General features: G+C 37.0%; 1 protein-coding gene across 1 annotated transcript; it reads left to right on the top strand.

Annotated features, from left to right (window-relative positions):
* The first annotated feature begins 136 nt into the window (after positions 1-136).
* Positions 137-18,973, top strand: RMI1 (RecQ mediated genome instability 1). The gene is made up of 3 exons (XM_004677528.2): positions 137-208; positions 5,769-5,825; positions 16,990-18,973. Exon 3 carries the CDS (start codon positions 17,021-17,023, stop codon positions 18,887-18,889), a length of 1,869 nt encoding a protein of 622 aa, XP_004677585.1. The 5' UTR covers positions 137-208; positions 5,769-5,825; positions 16,990-17,020; the 3' UTR covers positions 18,890-18,973.
* Positions 18,974-22,717: the final 3,744 nt, after the last annotated feature.

Raw genomic sequence — 22,717 nt, 5'->3', positions numbered from 1 at the left:
TAGTGCACGCGCACGGGTGGGGGTGGGGCTCACGAGGATTTTTCGCTGCCTGAGAGGCGTCTTTGGGGCTTGGAGGCAGGGCGTGCGCGCGCGGCAATTCCGGCGGGAAGAGGCAAAAAAGGATTAGGGCTCGCGCCGCGGCAGTTCCGGTTCTTACTGTCGCGCGGCTCCCGAGCCGCGGTTGCGCGAGGAAAGGTGGGACGCCCAGGTTGGTGCTAGGGCCAGATGAACACCCAGGCATTGCTATGGTCCACACTCGCGTTCCCGCCTTCTTAGCAACCCCTCCCTGCCCCTTCCCGCCCGGGCCGCGCGCTGCGCCGTGAGCTGCGCGTCGGTAAGTGCAGACCGCCCGCCCCGGCCGGGCCCGCGGAGGATGCCCGCTGTTTGTAACGGGCCGCGGCGCTCGGCGGGGGAGCCGGGCCGGGCCCCCCGCTGGCGGTTCGCGCCCGCGGCTCACTCGGGCGGGAACTCAAGATAGGGACTGGCTGACCGGATTAGGGCGGGGCACCCCGCAGGCCTGAGTATTTGTTCGGGTTGCTTCCGGTCTGGACCGTGCTGGCTGGTGAGGGTTCGGGCGTCTCCGCAGGGCTCACCATTCTGGAGAGACCTTTCCCACCTTTCTTTACTTTCTTTCCTGGCTAATGGGGTCTGTGATAGGAATTTTGATTAGTGTCATTGCATTTCATCGGTGAGAATTTTCTGGAGGAGTTGCATTAAAATGAATGTAAATCGCAAAATACTTGTAGCCCCCCCACCCCAATGCCTTTTGCTCTTTAAACCCTTTAAAGCGCCTAGCGTGCGTTACAGGTTTCAGCAGTGATTAAAACAGACTCACGACCTTGCCCTCAAACGGGTCACTGTTCGGGCACATTCAGTTTACCTTTGCTTTGTGTTCGGTTACGTGTTTCTAAGGCCTCTGTCAAGCTCTGACTTACCTTGTTAAGGTAGTTACAAGGTCGTTATGAATTGGTGACAAACGCGGAAACCCCCAGGTCTGGCAGTGCCCAGTGTTCAAATCCTGACTCTTCAACTCTCCATCCTTCACCACAATTCCAAATGTGTGTTGAAGCATGAAGATGTTATAATTTACGTGTAAAGCTAAATCCACCATTAACAGAATGCAGACATATGAGCGGTAATAATGTATTTGTGCTGATTCATTCTGTTGTTATTGGATAATTTGCAAAACATGTCACTAGCATCTTTTAAATGACTATGATTATGCCTGTCCATCTATCATCTTTTGTTTGCCTGATTAAGGAAAATTTGTTTAGGGGGAAACTAAGGACTTACTGAATAAGCAAGTTGCTGATTAAGGGGATATTTAGCAAATAGTGCTTGAGACTGGAGTTTATAAAAGGTCTGTTTAAATGGCTATAGATACATACATGGCTCACATTAAGAGTGGATCAAATTAGGGAGCAAAAACTGAGGTTTTGGTTCTTTGATACATAGTTCACCTTTTTTTTTTTGAAGATTTATGTATTTATGCATACAGAACTGGGTACAAGCCTGAGGTGTAGGGGCAGTGAGAGAATTCACCAGCGACAGAGTGGGGAGCAGAACAGGCAGATTGGGGAAGTACACTGCTGAGGGGAGCAGCGGGAGGGTCAGGAGAGGTCTGCCAGCCTTTGGGTCACCTCTGGGGCTGGGGATGAAAACTTGCACCCAGGCTCCTACAGCTAGCTTGAAGTCCTGTACTTTAAACTGCTGCACTACCAGGAAGGGCCTGCCTTTTTTTTTTTTAAAATGTTCAAGAATTTAGGAGTATGTCAATGGTGGGGATACTTGGATTGTGGAGATTTAATCTGTAGGTATGCATTTGCAGCATTTAATGGAGCCTTTCCTTTAAAAGCTGGAATGTTTCATTCCCTCCACATAGGTCCTGTATTAATGATGCTTTCTTTCAATCCGGTGTTTTAGTTGCAGCCTTCCTTTTCTGCCTTGACTAACAGTAATAAATGATGAGCAGGGATGTCAAGTAAGCAGCCCTGCCTAAAAACTTCTTTCCCCCAGTTTCACTTTCTTCTGACTCACTGGTGAGAGAAAGGTTTTATCTCTTCTAGATGCCGTTGTTGTATTTTCTTTTACTCTTTTCCCATCTGTTTCCTTTCTTTTAAAATATGCTTTACTTTAGGTTTATTTTTTAAGTAAGAAAGTCTACTTTTCACCATCTTCTAATCTGTTGTTTTCAACCAAACTCATACCCGTGCTCATTTAAGGACGTGTCAATTTGATTGAAACATTTAGTAATTCCTGTCTTGGATGCAGTTAATTGTGGTCATTTTGGACTCATACTGAATTTAGAACTAGTATTACTCAGTTGTGGAGCTTACTGTAAATAAACTAATATAATTGAGATTATACACTAGTCAGCTGTATGATTATTTAAAATATATATACCAGTTCCCGAGTTTCCTACTATATTCCAGATTATATGCTGGCAATTTAATGCTTATTATGGTCTTATGACTAAACAGCAGTTATCTTTATTTCATGGAGGAAGAAATTAAAATTAAGAGAAGTTAAGGAATATATCTTTCACATAGCAGAGGATCCATAAACAGCCCACTGATGATTTCTGATTTCAGTTGTTAAATATAACTTACTGCCTTAATTTTCAGATACGGTCTCAGAAATCTCGGACTACCTTGAAGTCATCCCAAGTGAGTTAATTCACTCACAGCGTCCAAAGGGATGATACCTTTGTTCCTTTTATTTTATTGAAAAAAATATTTTATTTGTTTTTTGCATAGAACTGGGGTGTAGGTCAGAGTTGTAGGTGGGAGAGGATTCACCATAGACAGTGGAAAGCAGAACAGTCAGATTGACTGAAATATACTGCTGAGGGGAAGCACTGGGTGAGAGGAGAGAGGTCTGCTGCCCCAAGTAGTTTAGCTCACTGGCCAGGGATTGGATAGCTTCATAGCGCTTAGACTTAACTCTTTGTACCACCAGGGAGGCCCTGCTTCTGTTTTTTTCCAACACTAAAAATATAATGATCAACACTAAGGCAGATAAATCTTTGCCTTCATTTCTGGTGGTTTTATTAAGATTTATTTTGCCAAGAGAAATGAATGGATTATGTGGTATGAACCTTCTTTAGAGTAAAATCTAAAAAGCATATCATATTTTTCTTGGACAGTGCCGGTCTTGAAAATGAGGGGCTTGTTCTTTGTGTATGAGCAGATGGGAAATTGTACAAGCCTAGCTAACACTTCCTCTCTAAATTGTTGTTACTTGCAGTGACTATGGTTATTCAATTTCTCAAGAAAGGAAGGAAGGAAACTTTAGGAATTTTCTGAAGGAATAGATATAAATAATACAATTTACTAAATTATTAAGGCTTTTGGTTGTTGAAACCCAGCATCAACTATTATGTATATTCCAGATGATAAGCTTTTTCCATTTGAGTTTTAATTTTTCTTTCTAACCTGTAAGAAAAAAATTACTTGGAGGAATCATGTTTTAATTATAATTGTTAGAATATGCAGTGTAGCAACTGTATCTGTCTCAGATCAATATACCCTCCACTTATTTTTCATTTAATGAATTCTGTGTGTGTAACAAATGTGCATATAGCAGTCACAGTTCTTGACTTTTTGGTAAAACATTTGAGAATAGCTGTATTTGAATACTTGTGCAAGTGTTTCAAAAACATTTGGCGAAGGGGATTAGTCACTGAAACTGTTTACTCTGCCTAGTTATAACATTATTGTAAAACTACAGTATGTCAGTTAGCTCCAGAGTGGAGCTAGTACTTGAGAGAATTATTAATTAGGACTGCCCACACTTTAGTAGAATAGTTGAGTTCCATAGAGCATTGTTTCTCAGAATTTGTTCCAACTGTCATTTGAAAGTTTTGTCACTTGCTTTGTTCATTAACACAAATAAGGAAGAGTGTGTTAGAAATAACTAAAAAACAAGGAAGGCTACAAGTCTTAAAATATCAATTTGGTATAAATATTTTTTTTTTTTAAAGATTTATTTATTTATTTGTGCATACAGAACTGGGGTACAGGCCAGAGGCTCAGGGGCGGTGAGAGGCTTCACCAGAGACAGAGTGGGGAGCAGAACAGGCAGATTGACAAAGTACACTGCTGAGGGAAGCAGCGGGCGGGCGGGTCAGGAGAGGTCTGGCTCGCCATGTGGTCTCCTCCGGGGCAGGAGGCAGGCGGGAATCGAACTCATGCGGAAGCGGCTTCAGATTCTCAGTGCTGTGCTTTAACCCGCTGCGCCACCAGGGAGGGCCTGGTATAAATATTTTTAAAGATTTATTATGCATCCAAGAGCTGGGGTGTGGGGGTGGGTGAGAGGATTCATGGAATGGGAAACAGAAATGGTAGATCTACTGAAATATACTGCTGAGGGGGTAGCAGGGAAGACAGGAGAGGTCTGCTGCACCTTGTGGGTCATCTCCCTGGTGGAGGATCTAACTGGTGCTTCAGTGGCTGCCCATAGCTTCATAGTGCTGAGACTTAACCCTTTGCACCCTCAGAGAGGCCCTCAGTTTGTAATAGTAAAAAAATTATCAATTAATTAATTAGAAATTATTTAATGTGGTCTTTTAGTACAATTACAAAAAAAGTAAAATTAGTACTTAACCGTGACATTTAAGCTGTGACAAACATAGATGCATTAGGTGTTGTTAAGTTTTTTTTCAGTTTGACTTTGTAAATGAAATTTAGAAAACATTAGGTGAGTTTATTTAAGTAAGATTGTAAATAGTTTACTACAGTAGCATTGTAGTGCTGTTAAGGAATGACCAATAAGTGGGTTTAATGTGTAAGTAACTTATATGTAAATGAGAACTAGCTATACTTAACAGGGCCTAGAAAAAGGAACAGGAATGAATGTTAGAATTTATCTTGTAGTTCTGGGTCTGCTGATAGGTATGATCTTGGTCTTAATCTCTATGTCTCCGTTTTACTTTCTCTCAAACGATAGTAACTTCCCTTCTTATCATAAGTTATTTTGAGGATGTAGATTATAGTGCAAAGGTAAAAGTATGAAAAAGTTAAATTCTTAAGAATAAGAGGTTTTAATTTTTATTTTCATCAGACCCTTCAATTCTTTTGTACAGATATACCTTTTGAGATATAGGATTAATATCTTACATTTCACTTTTTATTCAGTCTTGACCTTTGCAGTTCGCAACAAGTCTTATTTTCTTACTGGTGGTTTCCTCCCACTTCCTAGGAGTATCAGCAGTTTTTAATCTAATAGTTGAACAGGTTCTGGTAGGAAATAGCATTTGTATTATAGGATTGGATTAATAATTTAGGGGTATATAATCCTTAGGGGGATTGTACCCAGAGTGATTTTTAGAGTATAAAGCTTCTTGCAAACAATTTTATTTGTAATTGTGACATTAATTGCTCAATAATTCACTTAAACAAGAGTTTATAACTTTACTGGAAGTATGGTTTGACCTAGATTCTGTTTACCTAATGACTATTATATTTCTACAAACCTTTGCATGTTACACTAGTTCTATTTGCTAGCACTGTAATGTTTAGATTTTAGTGGAGGAAATAAGTAACTTTTTGAATGAACATACCTAAGAGCTATAGATCTGCCTTAGTGCTTAACAAAACAACAAATGCACTGTAAATAGTACTTAAGAATCTAAGAATACATTAGAGATTTTGCAGTCCTGAGGTCAAGGTTTGACTTAAGTGAAATCATAATTGGAAGTTGGTTTTTTTTTTTCATAATTGGAAGTTTTAACGTGCCTTTTAATTTCATATTTTGATGTTTTATTTTAGGTCTGTCTCAAACATAGCTGGACTTTGGTGTATTTAATTTGAGATTTTTCTTAACAGGTGAGTTAATCTATTTTCATGACTAATTTTTAATCTCTAACTTTGTTTCTATTGATAGTACCTGCCTGCTCCTTTTGTGTCCTCATTTGGATTTATTCATGTTTTCCTCAGCAGGCTTGAAAGTTAGTTCTATTTCTTCTTCGTTTTTTACATTTTAAAAGAGACAGGTTTGTTAGGAAAAGGAGAAAAAGAGAGGCACCAGCACAGTCACAGGTGCCAGGAGCACTTCCACTCTGCTTTGCAAAGAGAAAGTTTTTGTGAAAAGAAACACTTGTGTAGTCACAGGCCATCAGAGCTCACTAGTTCTATTTTGGTGTTTGCTTTTAGGGTTTTTTATGTGTTTAATTTAGACCCAAAATGTAGGTGTATTGTCTAATGTAGGCAAATTTAGTGTTTGGTGAGGATCTGCTTCCTGGTTCTCAAGTGGCTGCTTTTTCATTATGACCTACTGGTGGGGAAAGGATAATGTATCTCTGTGAAAGGAGTCTCTTTTATTAGACACCTAGTCCCTTTCATGAGAGCTCCACCCTCAGTACCTAAAGTAGTTTCAAAGATCCCACTTCCTAATATCACACTAGGTACTAGGATTTCAACATATAGAATTGTGAGGGAATGGACATTGTCTATAGTTACTGCCTATGTTTAGATTGTTTATTCCTTTTTTGATTACAGAGTAGTCCTTTGTTGTAATGATGTACCACCACTTGTTTATACAGTCAGGTTTAAGGCAGTGTGTGTTGTTTTTGATTTTTATAAATAAAGCTCACATACAGGTTTTTACTTAGAGTGAGTTTTCATTTCTCTTGAAAATACATATTTCATCTTGTATATATGTGTTTATGGCTTCTTTTCATTCACTTTTTTTTTTGTTTATATATTAGTATCATTATTGTTATGATTAATGTGGTCGGCACAGCACAGCCCTGAGGAACTAAAAGAATTCAGAGTTCACAGTTTGCTTTAGGATCACTGTGAAAACTGCGAAAGAGAGTATTAAAAATATCAAAACTGACTATAGCTGCTGCCTTTTTTTTTTAAATAATAGTTTATTCTTAGATCATTTTGTGCCTTTTTCTATCTCAGTTGTAATCCCCGTGGGCTTCACATCACCAAATCACCCATGTGCCATCACCATAGTCCAGTGTACTTCCCTCCCTCCACTGTTCTTTTCATTCTTTTTTAAAAAAAGTTTAAAAGAAAAACTGGGGTGTAGGTAAGAGAGATTTTACCAGAAACAGAAAGGAGAGTAGGACAGGCAGATATACTGAAAAACACTGCTAAGGGGAACAGCAGGCAAGATAGAAAAAGGTCTGCTATGTCTATGGGTTGGATCTCTGGCCAGGACTTGAACTCAGACCAAAGCAATGGGCCTACACAGTGCTAGCACTGACACCTAATCCATATACCACCAGCAAGACTCTTCCTTAACTATATTTTTATGTTAAGTCTTAAAATCAAATTGCGTGAGTCCTTCATTTTTTACAAATAAAGATTACTGTATTTTTTTTTAAAGGTTTATTTATTTATTCGTACAGAACTGGGGTACAGGTCATAGATGCGGAGGGTGAGCGGATTCACCAGAGACAGAGTGGGGTACAGAACAGGCAGATCGACGAGGTACACTGCTGAGGGGAGCAGGGGGTGGGTCAGAAGAGGTCTGCCTCGCCATGTGGTCACCTCTGGGGCAGGCAGGAATCGAACTCATGCGGAAGTGGCTTAAGCTTCTCTGTGCTGTGCTTTAACCTGCTGCGCCACTAGGGAGGGCCCACTGTACTTATGAGTGAAATTCAGTGTGGCATTTGTTGTCTTTGATTTCTTTTATTACCGATGGTAATTTTCAGGGTACACATTTCTCACATACTTTAAGGTTTTAATGTTACTGTAAATTGTACTGTTTGTTAGCTGTGGTTACAGTTGAGTCTGTTGTTCATGGTAGTTATGACTATAAACTTGCTGTGCACACTTATTTAGGAAATACTGAACCATTGCTCATAGGGGAAACAGTGTTAGATTCTCCTGAGCCAATTGTCACATTTTCATGAAGCAGTCTTTACATAACCTTGTTTCACATGTGTTTTGTTTAAAGAAGTTTTATTCAATTTGTGTTGAAGGATTATTAACAGTGAATTTATGATAAATGATACAATGACTCATGCCGGAATGAAGCTTAATCTTACACATGTATTTTTTTTTCATGTGACACAAGTGTGAAAAAAGTACTTCCTTATACTTAGGAATGTTAAGATAGCATTTTACCATTATGTTTGGAGGCCATTTTAAATAGTTAAATTACCAACAAAAAGTACCAAAGTGTGAAAAACATGGCACTAAGTAGAGCACAAAAAAGATGCAGTTTGATGACTCAAGTGATTAAAATGTTTTTGGTGGATTCTCTGGCATTTTCTTTTTTTTTTTAAGATTTATTTATTTATTCATAGAGAACTAGGGTATAGGCCAGAGATAGGGAGGGTGAGAGGATTCACCAGAGACAGAGCTGGGAGCAGAACAGGCAGATCGCTGAGGGGAACAGCGGCCGGGTCAGGAGAGGTCTCCCGCGCCATGTGGATCTCCCCTCCTGGGTAGACAGGGATCGAACTCATGTGAAAGTGGCTTAAGCTTCTTGGTGCTGTGCTTTAATCCGCTGCGCCACCAGGGAGGGCCTCTCTGGCATTTTCTTATAAACCATTCATGTAATCTGCAAATTGATGATTTTAATTTTTTATTCTCCTGATCTCCATGTCACTTAGTGTATGTAACATTAAATTTACCCTCTTAGTTTTTTTTTTTAAAGGTTTATTTATTTGTGCATACAGAACTGGGGTACAAGCCAAAATACACTGCTGAGGGGAGCATCGGGAGGGTCAGGAGAGGTCTTCTGTGTCATGTGGGTCACCTCCACATGGGTCACCTCCGGGGCAGGTGGGGATTGAACTCATGCAGAAGTGGGTTTCGCTTCTGTTTAACCTGCTGCGCCACCAGTGAGGGCCCCTCTTAGTTTTTAAGTGTGCATTACAGTGTTAACTATATACAGATTGTTTTACAACAGATCAGTGAAAGTTTTCATTTTGCCTAAATGAAATTCTGTATCCATAGAACAACCTCATGTTTTTCCTTCTCAGCTCCTGTTAACCATAATTTCGTTTTCTATTTTGATTAGTTTCAATAGCTCATGTTTTGTGATTAGTATAGTGTTGGTAAGAGCTGCCCTATACCTTATGATGGAATTTCCTTAGTAGTAATCTCTCTGCATACATCACTTTTTCCTTATCCATTTGTCAGCAAACATTTAGAGCACTTCCACATCTTGGCACTTTTGAACAAAACTGTAGTGAACATGCATGTGCAAATAGCTCCTTGAGATTCTATCTTCAGTTCTTTGGATATATACCCGGAGGTAGGATTGCTGGATCATAGGATAGTTTATTTGCCATTTTTTTGAGGAACCTCAGTATTGTTTTCCCTAGATGCTAGGTATTGTAAAAACAGTTCACAAAGATTTCTGTTACCACATCCTTGCCAATAATTGTTATTTATTTTTTTGTGATGTGATACTTCATTTTGCTTTTGATTTGCATTTCTCTTTGCTTACTGGATGTGTACTTGTTTTGGTCTGAGTTTTAGCCATTTGTATATCTTTGTTTTTATTTTTCTTGGAATTTATTTAAATTTTTTTGAGAAATGCAGCCTTATTTTATTATCCAATATGAAGCTATTAAGGAAGGTTTTCAGCTATTTAGTTTTGGGTTTTGTTTTTTTTTTTGTATTGTCCTAGGTATATTTTCTTTGAAAAAATGCCTTTTCAATTTCTTTGTCTAGCTTTGAATTGAATTATCTTTTTATTATTGAGTTGTTGTTTTTAGTTTCTGGATATTAACTGTTTTCTCTCATTCTGTAGGTTGCTCTTTGTTTCCTTTGCGGCACAGAATTTTTTTTTTTAAAGATTTATTTATTCAGACAGTTGGGGTACAGGCCAGAGGTGTGGAGGGCGGTGAGAGGATTTACCAGGGACAGAGTGGGGAGCAGAACAGGCAGATGGAGTGAAATAATACCCTTCTGGGGGTGCAGTGCTGGTGTCAGGAGAGTGGAACTGGTGCAGAAGTGGCTGTAGAAAGCTTCATAGAGCTGAGCTTTAACAACTCTTGTGCCATAGGAGGGGAGGGCACTGCTGCACAGAAATTTTAAATTTTGTTAAACTGTTCGTTTTTAAGCTATTTGTTTGTTTTTGTTACCTATGTTTTTGGTGCCCTACCCAGGGTACTGAATCCTCATTGCAATATTATGAAATGTTCCCATCTAGGAATTTTATAGTTTTTTAAGTTTTAATTTTGGAGTATGATTTAAGATAAGAATCCATCTTGATTTTATTTTCGTATTGGTATTATCAAGTTTTCTTAACTATTTGTTGGAGAAGCTATTCTTATTGAATAATCTGTCAAATATCATATGACCACTTGATCATATATGTGAGGGTTTATTCTGGGCTTTCTATTCATTCCATCCGTCTATGTGTCTATTTAAATGGTACTTTAAACCTCTGTAACTTGAATTTCTTGCCTTGGTATACTGCTGAGGGCCTCCTGTACAATGTGGAATGTTGAGTGATGTGTTGGCTTATTTATCTTAGGGGGAAAGCATTTTGTTTTTCCCATCTTTCATGTTTAAGCATACTTTTTTTTTTTTTTTGCATAGAACTGGAGTGTAGACCAGAGGTGTGGGGGGAGCATGTGACACAGTGGGGAGACAAAATACACTGCTAAGGAGAGCAGCTGGAGAGACAGGACAGGAGAGGTCAGCTGTGCCAAAATATACATGTTTGTTACTAGTAGCAGAAATGAAAAATTCAGTAGGGTTCCAATTTCTGAATAATAGTCCTTCAGAAGGGAAGTTAAAGTTAAGAAAAACCTCTCTTAAAAGTTAGTTAGCAGTACAAAGAAATCAATGAAATACAGAAAATCAAATCAAAATTTTCTTCACACCATTTAGAGTATCATGTTAAAGAATTTTTTTTTTTTTTGAAAAAGAGGAACCTCCTGTACTCCAGAAGCAATCACTTGTAACTTTTCTAGCTAATTTTTTTTTATATAGCTAAATTTGTAGCTCTGGACACTATGCAAATTTGCACTTGATTTCTTGTTTTTGTTTAGGTATTATCTGTTGACTTTCAAAATGTTGCTAGGATTTATCGGTCTCTACACTTACTTTCTCACCCTCATCCCCACATACATATTTTGCTGTCTTGTTATTATCTCTTATAGATTTGTTAAATTTTTTGTCAGACTAATATTTAGCGTGTGTATTGTCATGTCTATATATGCATTATTTACAACTAAGCCATGTACTACTACTTTTTCAGTGCCTCCCCAGTGACCTAAGGGGTTAAGTCTCTGCGCCCTACCACTGTGACTGCCTTAGTTGGATCCTGGCCAGAGAGCTAATACACAGATGGCACATCAGACTTCTCCTGTTTTGCATTACTGTGCCCGCCCCTTTGCAGTGTATTTCAGTAAATCTGCCTTTTCTGTTCCCCGCTCTGTTTCTGTTGAATCCTCTGGCCCACCCCTAGCCTAACTCAGTTTTTAAGAAAAAAACCAAAAACTTTTTTCTGCATAACTTTTTTTCTTTTGAATTCTCTTTTGTATTTTTTTCCAACATTTTAATTCTTACCTCCACAGCTTAAATTCTGCTGTACATTGAGATACATATAAGTACTCTAACAGTTAAAAAGAAAGAGAAAGAGGTGCTAGAAACAATGATCTTACATAGTTTCATCTTCTTGAATAGTGATCTCTACTGAAGTTTTCTGGGCTTTCATATTTGTCTTTTTTCTTGGTGTATTCTGCTGTTATGTTAGATAGTATTGTTTTGTACTTTGCCTGGGTAGAGATTTATAGGTTGGAAAAATTTTTCATTCAGAGATTTGAATGAATTGATCATTTTTCCTTCTAGTGTACATTGAAAAATATGAAGAGATTTTCTTTTTTTTTTTTTTTAAGGATTTATTTATTGATGCATACAAGAAATGGGATATAGGTGAGAGGAGCAGGGGGTGAGAAAAATCACCAGAGACAGAGTAAGGAATAGAATGGGTGGACCCACTGAAATACACTGGCTGAGGGGAGCAGCAGGTGGGCCAGGAAAGAAAGGTCCACCTTGCCATGTGGGCCACCCCCCTGGCCTATAACCAAACTCCTGCTGCAGTGGCTGAGGATTGCTTCATAGTGCTGTGCTTTAACCCATTGCACCACTAGGGAGGGCCCAAAGGCATTTTCATTTGTGATCTTGTGAATGTCACCTGTTGTTTGTTATCCCTCTGGTTGCTTGAAGAATCTTTGTCCCAGTATTCTAAAGTTTCATATATATCAAAGCTTTGTTGTATGTCTATTTTTATTCATTGTGTTAGGTTCTTTCCATCTTTGATTTTTTAAAATTTTCTTTGATGATTATATCCCCTCCCTTTTTTTCCTTGTTGGAAACGCTTGGTCTGTTGATTTCTTTGTAATGATGTTTTATTTTTGGATGAGATTTTCTTACCTTTAATATTTCTACTGTTTTTCATTTTTGCTATCACATTTTAGAGTTTTTTTTTTTTTTGTCCTGACATTTCTCCTTATGGCATCCTATTCTTACTTCATAGATATGATGAAGTATCTCTCTGAGGATACTAATGATGGGTTGTTTTTTTTTTGAAATTTTCATCTCTCTTTATAGTCACTTCATTGTTAGAAGCTTTTTCAAATATTTTATCATAACTAAAAGTGAAAAATTAGAAAACTGGTTAGAACTCTTGAGTCTGTAGGGCTTTTAAATTGGAGAACCTCTTATGTTTCTCCATATAAGGTTTTTTTTTTTAATTTTAAAGATTTACTTATGCATACAAGAATTGGGGTACAGGCCCGATGTGCGGGAGGCTGAGACGATTCACTCAGAGACAGAATAGGGAGCAGAACAGGTGGATCCACTGAAATACACTGCTGAGGGGAATAGCAGGCTGGTCAGGAGAGGCTTGTTGTGCCAGGTGGGTCACCTCTCTGGCCAGGAGTTGAACTTCTGCAGTGGCTGCAGATCGTGGATCACTGCATAGTGCTGTGCTTTAACCCATTGCACCACTAGGGAGGGCCCAGTATTTAATTTCTTAATATATAAAGGTTCATCTCCATATAGGTTTTTTTTATATTCTGTAAAAGGTTTTCTGGTCTACTAACAAAGTAGGCTATAAACTTAGCAAATCTGTTGGGCTTTAGGGTAGAATATTTTTAATTTAAAAATTCATTTGTTCTCCTTACTTCCGATATGATCCCACTACTTTCAACTGTACTGTGGTTTCCCCTACTTTGTTTTACCCTGTAGAAAGAGAATGATGTCTCTGATGTTGGATACAGATGTCACAGTCTTAATAACTCAACCATCCTTAATATTAACTTGGAATTCAACTTTTAAGTGTTTGCTATACCATCTATAACTGTCTGCTTTCTAGCTTCAAAAGTTTGTTGTCTCCCCCCCCCACCTCCCCTTGGGTTTTCTGGCTTTGGAAAATTCAATTTCAGTTCTACATTTTTATCAATCTCCGTTGTTACTGCTAAACATATATTTTTATATTTTTATATAAAATTCTAAATTTAATATCTTCACTATCCTCCTGAGCAAGACAAATTTACTTTAATATGGAGAAAGAATTTTGTACATTTTTGGTTACTCCAGTTTTACATTCAGCTTGTTGATGCTTTATCCTTGATATTTTGCAGTTTGCTGTACTCTGTTTACATGTGGAGTTTAAAAAATTCTGCTTAATAATATCTGCTTAATAGCATTAATTTTTCAACCTAGGAATTTATATGTATATATGAGTATATCTTGAAAGGCTAATGCCTTTCAAAAATATTTCTTTTATCTTTATTTTCTAATTTCATCTTCTGAAGCTGATTAATTCAGGGTTGGAACCTGTCTAACAGTGGTTTTTCTTTTTTTGCTTACATTTTTAAATCTTTTATTTTTTTGGTACCATTATAGAGTATTCCCAGTGCACAAGTTCTCACTTCATTTGGTATTAGTTTGTTATTTATTCCTATCTATTGAGTTTTTAATTTTTAGAAACTATTTCCCATTTCTAAGATTTCCAATTGATTCTTTTCCTAAGTGACTGTTTAATTATCAATACTGCTTTCAAAGTATATTACATTTTAAGATTCTTAATTAAAATTTTTTCTTCAGGTATACATTCTTTTTGTTGTTTCTACTGATGTGGCTCATGGTGGTAATTTTCCTTGAGTGTATTAAAATTTTAGATTAAAGATTGATGTTGAATAGGAATTTTCCCCATGTGTGTTTTCTTGTTTGTGCGGTTTTGGAGTTACTTCAGCTTGAACTGATGACTGGCATTCCTGTAGGTCATCTGTTTCATTAGCAGTTAGGGTTTGGGATAGTTCAAGTCTGGCCCAGCCTGTGTGTAGTATATGTGTTATGTAGACCCACTTTCCAATCTCAGGATTGTAAATTAGGGTGGTAAGATGCCCAGGCAATAGTGTTGGGTGTAACATTTTTTGGCTCATTCCTACGAAGAGTCTGTTCTGGTCTTCTGTACCATAATTGCAGAGTGGGAGTTTTAATTTGCATTGTTTTTATCTAGCTGCTTTTTCCTGGGCCCACTTACTACTCTAGGTTTCTCCTCTCTTCCTGGACCCCAGGGATCTTAACTTTTTGTTATTGAGCTTAGCTGTATGTTTAAGGCCTTTTTTGTCTATTTTCTTGTATATTCTTCTGTAGACCTTTATGTACATATAAGTATGGAAGAATATACCTGTGTTTCTTTTGTGCATAATATATTTTGTTTTTCTTAACTTGGCGATAAGTTAGGAAATATTTCCATTTGATAAATCAGGTCTGATTGTGGCTTTTTAGTTTCTCTTTTAGAGACATGCTGATTTGACTCTGCATGGTTTATTTTCATCACAAAGGGCAGGGACTTTCTGCCTTTGAATTTTTCCATTATTTTTCATCTCTAGAAAATTCAGTCGTTTTCTTCAATATAAAGACTCACCTGTTGCATAATTATAATGACCTTCTTAACTCCTTGTTTAAAATATTCATGTAACTTTCACAATAGCTATTCTTCCTTTAAAGTTTAAGCATTCACTAAATTAATAATGTGACTACTATAGTTTATAAGTGGAAGATAATTTGGTACAAGATTTTACTCTGAACCATTAGATTATATACTAGCTGTCCTAACTGCTTATACCAAGCAATAACATGTAACAAGGTCTTAAATTCTATCATGTAGTAGTTTTGATTAAGGGAATCTAAAACCAGCCTAAACTCTTTTAGTAGGTAGTATTTGTTATTGTTAACTAACCTTTAGCCAGGAAGGACTATTTTAAGGTTGACCGCTGTGTAACACCGATTAAAAATAATTATTTACTATTTTTTGATAGGTAAAAGCCCTGACACCACTTCTTTCTTATTCTCCTAATTATTTGTGGTGGTTTTTGTGCATTTCTGTGAATGTTGCAGAAAAAGCACAAGAGATTATCCAGGACTTTTTTTTTTTTTTTTTTTTTTTAAAGATTTATTTATTGATTCGTACAGAACTGGGGTACAGGCCAGAGATGCAGAGGGTGAGAGGATTCACCAGAGACAGAGTGGGGAGCAGAACAGGCAGATCGACGAAGTACACTGCTGAGGGGAGCAGCGGGCGGGTCAGGAGAGGTCTGCCTCGCCATGTGGTCGCCTCCGGGGCAGGCGGGAATCGAACTCATGCAGAGGTGGCTTTAGTTTCTCAGTGCAGTGCTTTAACCCGCTGCGCCACCAGGGAGGGCCTCCAGGACTTTTTTTTTAATATAATGCTCTGAGTGCATCCTTTAAAATTTTTTTTTTGAGATTTATTTTAATTTATTTATATATACAAGAACTGGGATAATGTAAGCCAGAGGTATGGAAGGTGAGGGAATTCACCAGAAACAATGGGGAGCAGAACAGGTGGATTGACTGAAGGGGAGGGGAGCAACAGGCAAAATAGGACTGCTACCTCTCCCGGGCTTGAACTTGAACTTGTGCAGCAGTGGCTGGTGACAGCTTGATGTGGCTGGTGACAGCTTGATAGCTCTGAGGATTAACCCTTGCACCACCAGAGAGGCTCCCATCCTTGTTCTTTTGGAAGTAGGTCTGAAGCATGATTTTCTCCTGGTACCTCAGTGGTACCACTGTAGTAGCTGTATAACAGCTTCTTTGGTCTTTGAACACTCTGTTTGTGGCATTACTATGCACCTTCAGCCTCAGTTACCTTGGCTTCTTTAAGCCTCCAGTTCTCTTCCTTTTTGGGCTACAGACACCTTGCTGACCCATTTCTTGGCCTGCTGTAGCTGCTTCATTGCTCTGTGACTAGCCATGGTGGTGGTGATTGTGAAACTCAGGTGAGTGACTTAAGTGGGCTAGATTGCTCTTGGGTGAGTTGAGCCAACCTCCCAATATCTGTCCATGTGATGGGCCCTTATCTGTGGTTCTCCCCTATCTTTAATTTTCACAATAGTCCTCTGAGGTAACATATAAGTAAGGATACAGGCTTGGAGTATGTAAGTTTCACATGGTCACTTGTTTCTTAACCTCACGTTTTTACTCTATACTGATTGATAATAAAAGCATACCATCAAACTTCCATTTATTAAAATAGGTCTTTTTGCAGTTTCCTGTTATAACCCTTATTGTATCTTGTCTTTTTCCTAGGGCCATTTCTGTGCAGTAGAGTTTACAAGTACTTCACTGAGCAACCATTTCCAAATCTTGTCATCAAATCCTATGCTCCTTAGTCAATATTTTTCTTAAATACATTTTGAATAGTTAATGTAGTAACTAGTGTTTTTTATAGGTCTGATGTTGTGATTTATAAAGGTTATACATCTACTCCTTGCAACAGCTCTCCAGTGTGGTGATACTGACATTTTCTAGATTGAAAAACTGGATAAAATAAAGACAAAGTGATTGTAATTTGACCGCCAACTTTCAAACATAGGCATATCTATCTCAAAACTTGCTTTTCTTATCATACCATCTGATTTTTGTGGTATTTGAATTTTGGCCACATGGAAAGTCAATTGTGCCTGTGTGTGCATTGTAGAGAATTACAAAAAAATGTATTTAAATGTACTGATTTCTTGTTTTGTTTTGTTTTCAGGTAATGCATAATATTTCTTTTACTAAAAGAAATGAGTGTAACTAGTATTGCATTAAGAGTTGAAACCTGGCTTTTAGCTACCTGGCATGTTAAAGTACCTGTAACGTGGCTGGAAGCTTGTATTAACTGGATCCAAGAAGAAAATGAAAATGTAAATTTGAGTCAGGCACAAATGAATAAACAAGTATTTGAGCAATGGCTCCTTACTGATCTAAGAGATTTGGAGTATCCTCTTTTACCTGATGGCATTATGGAGGTTTCAAAAGGAGAACTGAATGGGTTTTTTGCTCTGCAGATTAATTCACTGGTGGACATAAGTCAACCTGCGTATTCCCAGATACAAAAGTTGAGAGGAAAGAATACAACGAATGACCTAATTACAGCTGATACACTAGTAACCCAAAAACCTTGGGAAGCAAAACCTTCACGAATGTTAATGTTACAGCTAACTGATGGAATTGTACAAATTCAGGGAATGGAGTATCAGTCTATCCCAGCTCTACATTGTAATCTTCCTCCAGGTACAAAAATTTTGATTTATGGAAATATTTCTTTCCGACTTGGTGTTCTCTTACTAAAACCAGAAAATGTGAAGGTATTAGGAGGAGAAGTAGATGCTCTTTTAGAGGAATTTGCACAAGAAAAAATACTTGCAAGATTAATTGGGGAGCCCGATGCTATAGTTTCAGTCATACCAAGTATTTCTAACCAAAGCATCCCCAGAACTGCAGATGTTCTAGATCCTGCATTGGGACCTTCTGATGAAGAACTCTTGGCAAGTCTTGAAGAAAATGATGAGCTTACAGCAAATAATGATGCATGCTTGGAAAGCAATCTCAGCATAGATAATTCCTCAAATACTGTTCCCTCAAAAGGATCAGGTGGTGAACAAGGATTTGTTATTCCTCCAAGACCAAAGGAAAAACTACCAAATCAGTGTATATATTTCACTGATGGGGAATTAGATGACTTTTCACTGGAAGAGGCCTTGCTTTTAGAAGAATCTGTCCAGAAAGAACAAATGGAGACCAAAGAATTTGAGCCTTTGACTTTAAACAGAAACACAGATGCAAATACAGAGAGCTTTTCATGTAAACCTAATACTCTGAATGATTTTTCTTTGTTTTGCAAAAATGGAAGTAATAATTGGAAGGAGAAAAGATTATCTGAACAAATCACTCATGAAGATCACTCTTTTAGTTGCCCAATTGCTAGAGACCAAAACAATGTTTTTTCACTTCCTAATGTGTCTCCATCTTCTGATTTGATAAACAAAGATAAGAACTCAGAGATAAATCATAAAATAAAACAAACCATCAGCAGTTCAGATGGACATTCTGTAAATAATGAAAATAGAAGTTTGATCAATTATGTTCACAAAAGGAGTTCACAAGATTCTTATGAAAATCACCCAAATTTACAGACTCATTCTTTAAGATTGTCCGAGAATAGTACTAATCATTCTATTGCCATGGATTTGTATTCTCCACCATTTACATACTTATCTGTTTTAATGGCCAGCAAGCCAAAGGAAGTTACAACAGTGAAAGTCAAAGCTTTCATTGTAACCTTAACTGGAAATCTCTCAAGTTCTGGTGGCATTTGGAGTATAACAGCAAAAATTTCTGATGGTACTGCATATCTAGATGTAGATTTTATAGATGAAATACTTACTAGTCTGATAGGGTTTTCAGTATCAGAAATGAAACAGTTAAAAAAGAACCCTCTTCAATACCAGAAATTTCTGGATGGTTTGCAGAAATGTCAGAGAGATTTAATAGATTTGTGTTGTCTAATGACTATTTCATTCAATCCCTCCTTGTCTAAAGCAATGGTATTGGCATTACAAGATGTGAATACGGAACACCTTGAGAATCTGAAGAAGCGATTGAATAAATAGTTAACAAAAATAGTGTAAGGAAAAAAAAGGAAACATTTAGAACTAAATATGTCATTTTATTTTTGAAACTTTTTGTAAACAGGAAAAGGGAGGTTTTATAACTTATATTTTAATTTTAAAAGTTAACTTGTGTTTGTATATTTAGATTTTTTTTAATAAAAATAACTTTTATAAGTACCTGCTATGTAAATGAATTTGGTGATCCACTGTGAACTGAGAAATTTGTTCATTTCTTGTCATTCACATTAAATAATTGCTAAAGCATTGTATTGGTGTTTACTGATGGAACATTGTTGAAATGTTAATAATTAATGCATTCAGATGCAAATTGCTTTGCTTATTTTGCTGATTGTAAATATTGGCCTCTTATATTAATGGTATCTATTTCCTAGATACCATTTCAGAGATTGTATTAAATGGTTAAAATCTTATTTTCAAGGATAATTTATTTTAAATGGCATATCATATTGAAAGCATTAAACTGTAGTAAATATTTCATTTGGGGGCTAAAATAAAGGTATTTATTCATGTCTTTAGGTTTTGGTACCCCTTTTCTGAGCTAATGACATGTAACCCTTTCTTAGTTTTGTTGGAAGTGCTGATTTTATTTTTTTTTTGAGGGAGAATACACTTTTCCACTTTATATTAAGAAGCCATGATTGACAGGTAAAATTATTTTTATTAAATTTGTCTTTAAGACACCTAAACTGAAAGTTTTAAATTTAAAAATATTAAATAATAAAAGGAATTCATTTTTGTGTTTTTATTTTTATTTATTTAATTATTTATTTTTAAAGATTTATTCATATAGAACTGAGGTACAGGCCAGAGATGCGGAGGGTGAGAGGCTTCACCAGAGACAGAGTGGGGAGCAGAACAGGCAGATCAACAAAGTACACTGCTGAGGGGAGCAGCAGGCGGGTCAGGAGAGGTCTGCCACGCCATGTGGATCTCCTCCGGGGCAGGCGGGAATTGAACTCATGAGGAAGTGGCTTAAGCTTCTTAATGCAGTGCTTTAACCCGCTGCGCCACCAGGGAGGGCCCTTTATTTTTAATTAAAATAGGAAAATATCTGTGAGCAAGATAATTATATATATTAGAATATGTTATTGAAAAATATTTTTAAATGACTCTTGCTATAGTTCTTTGGTGGATGTTAATCAAAGTTCAAATTTCAAAATGGACTTTGCCCATATTTCTAATTCTAACTTCTCTCTTCTTGCTTGGTGTTTAACTACCAGAGATAAAAATGAGATACTGCTTTTCAAGTCTGTCTTTGAAGTGTTTGGGTCCTGTATTATATTAGTAGGGCTTGAAAGCTGGTATTAAATCTCATTTTCTTTTTATGGTCATTAGCTAAAGGTAAGGTATGGGACTTCATAGATAAAATCCATCCTCTATTTTGGTACTTTGATTGTAACTGGTCTTATCTTACCTGGATTATTCTAACTGGTCTTTGCCTTATTTTGTCTTCAAATCTTTTTTCATAATTTGTCTGAATTATCTTTCTAGAATGGATGTCTTCTTATTTTTCATCATTAAACTTTAATACTAACCTCTCAATCTTACAGGATGAAATATAAACTCTTCATCTAGTTTGTAAGATCTTTTGTGATCTATCTCTTCCCATCCTTTATAGCTTCATTTTGCCATTTTCCTATTTGCCTACATAGTATGCCTGTAAGTTTTACTCATACGAAACTGTCGTTTTTTTGCTGAAAATTTGTAGCTCTAAGTCTCTTCTTATGTGGGACTAGACAAACACTTATGTTACCATATTTTTCAACTGAGAATTTAATATAAAAAAGAATGATCCTACAGGCAACTGGCAGAAAAAAATGAGATACTAATGTTGGTAGTGAATCTGCTTGCAGAATGTGCATATTCTTTACTGCTCCTTTGCCCTGATCCAGCACTGCTTGTGGTTGGGAGAGTAAGTCCCCCTAATTCTGGAGTCAACAGGCAATATGTGGAGCGCTTAGGCATGCTTAGATTTAAAAATGCCATGGGTTATGCTCGCAAGAAAAAGAAAAGATTGAAACTTTCAGTAGGGAGTTGGGAATTAAAGAAACTAAGAATATGATAGGTGAAATACACACCTAAAGGAAGAAATTTTGGCTAGAAAAGAATGATGCATAGAAGGGTAGGGGAGAGTCAGAAAACAATGCAATACAGAGTCGGGCTAACATTATTGTACCTGCTAGTCACAGAAAGAGAAGAAATAGAAAATATTTGGGTTAATACTTAAGATTATTTCCTAAAACTTTGGAAAATCATCTAACACGTTTTAAACCTCAAATAACACACACATGTTATTGTTTATGCATGTAAGAATGGGTGTGGGCCAGAGCTGCAGAGGGTGAAAGAATTCACGAAACAAAGTGGGGAGAAAACAGCTACTGAAATACACTGCTAAGGGAAGCAGCGGGTGAAACAGCAGAGGCCAGCTGTGCCATGTGTGGGTTAGCTCCCTGTCTAGGGTCTCAAACTCAGATGACTTAGTGCTGACACAACTCTTAATGCCACCATGGAGGCCCCCATAAGTAAAATATATTTAGGGAAGATCATGCCAATGCAGATATTACTAATACTATTGAATTTTTTGAAACACATCTAGAGCAGTGAGAAACATGTCACATGACTTTCAGAATATGGAAAAGTGTGGTACAAGGAAGCACAGTGGAAGGCAGAGGTAATAGAATCTTCAAAGTGATAGGAAAAATGCAATTGTAAACCATAATGGGATAATACTCCCTAACACTAGGATGCTATAATTAGAAAAATAGACAATGACAGTAAGGATATGGAGAAATTGGAACCTTCATGTTGCTGATGTGATTGTACAATGGTACAGCCACTTTTGAGAAATAGACCTCAAAAAGACATGGAGCTACCATATGATTCAGTAATTCTGTTCTTAATTGAGAGCATATGCTTATATATGTTCATGAACATTTATAGCAGAATTTATCCCTGATAACGGAAACAGCCTAAAAGCCATTAACTGATAAAGGCACAAAATAAACATTCACACGATGGAATATTATTTATCCATAAAAAGGAGTGAAGTACATGCACATTGTATGGATCTTGAAAAACATTCTAAATTAAAAGATACTAAGAAAGACCATATAGGTTTGGTTCCCCTAATGTGAAATGACCATCATAGTTAAAGGCATGGCAACAGAAGTTGGTCTTTGCCAGGGACTATAGTTACTGCTAATAGGTTTATAGTTTCTTTGGACATGATTTAAATTTTCTGGGATTGATTGTGATAATGGTTGCAAGGCTTTATGAATATACTAAGAATCAATTGCACACTTTATAAGGAATTTTGTGATGTATAAAACAATCCATAATTTAAGTTTCCCACATTTTCAGGCCTACTCTAGACTCACCCCTAAATTCTTTCAAACACTAAGACTAATTGTCACTACATAAATTCTTCCAGAGACTGGACAAGAGACCATTTCCACCGACAACCTTGAACATACATTGGAAATTAGATTTCCAGATCAATCTTTTCATGAATAGAGTTAAAAAATATTAAGTATTGGCAACTTAAATTTGAAACTACAAAAAAAAGGCAAGAGTTTAATTAACCATAGTAATAATGTTAAAAGATAAAAACTAAGATCATTCCAATAGAACTTTAGAACTTCACTAAATAGAATAAGAGGGAGCATTTTTACTCCAATAAAGAATATCTGCATAACAGCCGTTACAGACATCACACTTGAAATTGGTACTAAGACCAGGATGCCTACTATTACTAGGTAATAACAATCACTGTTGGAGAGGTAGAAATAAAGCTCAAATAAAGCTCAT

The sequence above is a fragment of the Condylura cristata genome, unplaced genomic scaffold (assembly GCF_000260355.1).
Source record: "Condylura cristata isolate star-nosed mole 26May11 unplaced genomic scaffold, ConCri1.0 scaffold00006, whole genome shotgun sequence".
Classification (NCBI taxonomy): domain Eukaryota; kingdom Metazoa; phylum Chordata; class Mammalia; order Eulipotyphla; family Talpidae; genus Condylura; species Condylura cristata.
Note: the sequence above shows the minus strand (reverse complement) of the source record. Positions and strands in the feature narration are given on the sequence as shown.